General features: G+C 47.3%; 1 protein-coding gene across 1 annotated transcript in view; it reads left to right on the forward strand.

The window, feature by feature from the left end:
* TRAPPC10 (trafficking protein particle complex 10) overlaps positions 1-3,842 on the forward strand; it is a 77,307-nt gene that overhangs the window by 68,613 nt on the left and 4,852 nt on the right. The window contains exon 20 of the mRNA XM_011954128.1: positions 2,546-2,723. Within this exon, the coding sequence (XP_011809518.1) occupies positions 2,546-2,723 (178 nt within the window). The remainder of the gene's footprint in view (positions 1-2,545; positions 2,724-3,842) is intronic.

Genomic DNA, 3,842 nt, shown 5'->3' on the forward strand with positions numbered 1-3,842 from the left:
ACCATCTTGGCCAGGCTGGTCTTGAACTCCTGACCTCGTGATCCACCCACCTCGGCCTCCCAAAGTGCTGGGATTACAGGCGTGAGCCACCATGCCCGGCCCAAAGTATGGGTTTTTATGTGACCATATCTATTCAATTCTCCTGGTAAAGACCTGAGTGGAATTTCTGGGTCATATGGGTAACTCTATGGTTAGCTTTTTGAGCAACTGCCAAACTTTTTCCAGAGGGCTCTACATTCCCACCAGCAACATAGTGGATTCCAGCTGGGACCCAGCGAGCACTTGTCTCACTGTGTTTTTGGTTGTGGCCGTTCCAGTTGGCGGGCGTTTTCCCAGTGGCTAGTGATGTTGTGCTGCTTCTCGTGGGCATGTGGCCCATTTTTCTGCCTTTGGAAGGATGTCTGTTCAACTCCTTTCCCCGTGTTTAAATAGGGTTATTTGTTTTTTATTATTGAATTGTAAGTTCTTTATATATCCTAGGTACCAGGTCCTTACGTATGATTTGCAAATATTTTCTTCCATTTGTTGTCCTTTGAAGCACAAAAGTTTTAAATTTTGATGAAGTCCAATTCAACTCTCTCTTTTATTGCTTGACATTTTTGCTTTGGACCTAGAAAATCATTGCCTTTGGTCAAAAAGATTTTCTCCTGCATTTTCTTCCAAGATGTTCGTAATTTCAGCACTTATATTTAGGTCTGTGATCTACTTTGACTTAATTTTTGTGTATGGTAAGAGGTAGGGTCCAAATTTGTTCTTTTCAAGTGACCCATCACGTGTCCCTATCCCATCTGTCATAACGATGCTTTCCTCCCTGTGGGGTGACCCTGGCCTCGCTGTCAGAGACCAGCTGGCCGTAAGTGCTCGCGTGTCTCTCTGAAGAGGCTCTGCGGTTCTGGTCACTGTGCCTGAGCTCCAGGTGCTGCCAGGTGAGGCCCCTGCTGCTCACCCTGGGCTGTGCTTTCCCCCAGCCACTCTCCTTCCAGATGCAGCCGAGAGCAGTGTTCAACCCCACTTTGTCCTCCTGCAACTCTGGGTGTTGCCCTCAGGTCAAGCCCTTAGGCAAATCTGCATTCTTCGCTGGATTCAGAAACATTCACACTGTGCTCCAGCTAGAAGCTTCTCAGAAGGAGGAGCTGTTTCAGGGGCCTCTAGCACAGCATTCCACTGCTTCCGTTCCCAGGACCTATGGGTGTCCGGGCCCACGGCTGGCATTTTGGCATCTGTGTATTTGGGATCCTTTCTGCCCTGTGGCTCGAGAACATCAGGAAGTCCCAGCATGGCCCCTCTTGAGACTGGTGGGAGTTTGTCCCATGTCCGAACAGAGGTGATTGGGGATTTGGTAGGAGATCACCTAGAAAGGCCACTCTCGGGACTGCTGTTTAGGCTGTGAACTCCCAGCAGACGACTTCATCTTGGCCTCAGACTCCAGACAGACACTTCTTAATATATTGAAATACCTTCTTTGAACGTTTTACAATGCCAATAGAACACTTTTAAGTCAAGTTGTACTGTATTACACACATGCACGCGCGTGCACGCACCCGCTTCCCTTCAGAAGTGGAGCTGCGCGAGCCCTTTTTCATCTTTGTGGTGGCGGATGAGTTGTGATTGTTCGCCATGGGTGGTGGTAGAATGTTAAGCATGTTTGAATAACCACTGAGAATAGGTTGATTATGGAAAGGAAACATGGACAAAGTAGATTATGGACTGAATTGGGTTATACCAAGGAATTCCTGTTGCTTTTGCTAGTTGTAATAATAGCTTTTGTGTTTTGGTAAGAAAAAGGCCTTAGTGTTTAGTAATGCATACTGAAGTAGATGGGGCAAAATAACAGGTTATCTGAAATTTGCTCTTTTTTTTATCTTATTTATTTATTTTTTTGAGACAGTCTTGCTCTGTCACCCAGGTTGCAGTGCAGCAGTGTGATCTCAGCTCACTGCAACCTTTGCCTCCTGGGTTCAAGGGAGTCTCCTGCTAAGTAATCCAAGTAGCTGGGATTACAGGCACCTACCACTGTACCCAGCTAATTTTTGTATTTTTAGTAGAGATGGGATTTCACCACGTTGGCCAAGCTGGTCTCAAACTCCTGGCCTCAAATAATCTGCCCACCTCGGCCTCCCAAAGTGCTGGTATTACAGGCGTGAGCCACCATGCCTGGCCTGAAATTCGCTTTAAATTACCTCAGGCAAATACAGAAATGTATATGGCTCGATAAGTGATGCTGAGGCATCAACATGCTGAGATCTCGGGATCCGGGTGATAGGCGGCTGGAGGGTCGCTGTGCTATCCTTTCTTTCTGCAGTTGGAAATGTTCATAATTTGAAGAAGGATGTTAAGGTTGGGCGTGTAGGACTTCCGAAAACATTGCATCTCCCATGGGAATTATTGAGAGTGAGTGGCCACAGTTGCTCTGAGGCCAGCAGAGCAGATAAGTGTCTTTCCTCAGCTCTCCAGGGTCTGTGGGCAGCTCTTCTTTTGCCTCTAGTTGCATTTCTTGAGAACAGTTAGGTACATTTCCTTTCTTTTCTCTCCCTTTCCTGCCCAGACATTATACAATGTGAAGGCTGAGATATTTCCCCCTTCGGGAATGGAGTACTGCAGAACAGGCTCCCTCTGCTCCCTGGAGGTATCGATCACGAGGCTCTCAGACCTCTTGGAGGTGGATAAGGATGAAGCACTGACCGAATCTGATGAGCATTTTTCGACAAAGCTTATGTATGAAGGTAGGTGGTCTCGAACCCATGGGCTGAAGCGGTCCTCCCGCCTTGGCCTCCCAGAGTATTGGGATTACAGGTGTGAGGCACTGCACCCAGCCTATCTTGCATGTTGAGTGGCTCTTTTACCCAGGCATCATAGCATGACACCCTGTGCCGTTAGTCACGTGAGAAGCATGGTCTCCTGAGTTGTGCAGATCTTCCAAATGGGGGCACCTCTTGTTTGACAATATTTTTTTAAAATCTGCATTTGTGATCTCTCAGGGAGAGCTTGGAGCATCAAGACTCTTTTAAGCTCACAGTGGCAACTGTAAGTTTTCCAAAATTCTGATTTTTGCTCAAAGTCTCAGATGGCATCATTGGCAGCAAATACTCATGTTGTTTTCTTTGAAGTGACAGGCTTACATCATTCATTTTTAATCAAACGTCTACCAAATACCCAACACTGAATAACTAGCTTCCCCAGCACTCTTGCAAGTGGAAAGGGCGTTCTGTGAAAGCAGCGGCTATTTTGGCTCAGCACTGAGTGCTCCCCACGTGCTTTCCCTGAGCCAGCTGTCATTCTGCAGCAGAGACCCAGAGAATGTCAAGAACACAAGCACTCAAGGGTGGAAATAACTCAAACGTCCTTCAGCTTGAGAGCGGTTAAACAAACTAGCACATCTGATTCCTCCTCAGCAATGAAACAGAAGGGACTGTTGACACACGCAGTGCTGTGGTTGGATCTCAAGGGCATTGTACTAAGAAAAAGCCAATCCTATAAGGAGGTGTACTGTGTGATTCCATTTCTAAATGACACCCTCAAAATGCCAGCCGCAGAAGGAGGGCGGGTCAGTGTTGCACAGAGCAGCAGGAGGCAGCAGGAGGCCGTCCTCTGTGGTAATGGAGAGTTCTGGGCCAGGGCCGCTGTGGTGGTTACAAGAATCTACACATGTGACAAATGCCATAGAATTAGACCCAAAGAATGCCTGCAAAAGTGCTGAAATCCAGTGGGGTTTGCAGCCTGATTCATTCTGTAGTGAAATCTAGTGAGGTCTACATTCTGGTTCACTCCATATTGAAATCCAGTGGGGTCTGCAGCCTGGTCCACTCTAGTGAAATCCAGTGGGGTCTGCAGCCTGGTTTGCT

Source organism: Colobus angolensis, unplaced genomic scaffold (genome assembly GCF_000951035.1).
Source record: "Colobus angolensis palliatus isolate OR3802 unplaced genomic scaffold, Cang.pa_1.0 Scaffold38, whole genome shotgun sequence".
Lineage (NCBI taxonomy): Eukaryota > Metazoa > Chordata > Mammalia > Primates > Cercopithecidae > Colobus > Colobus angolensis.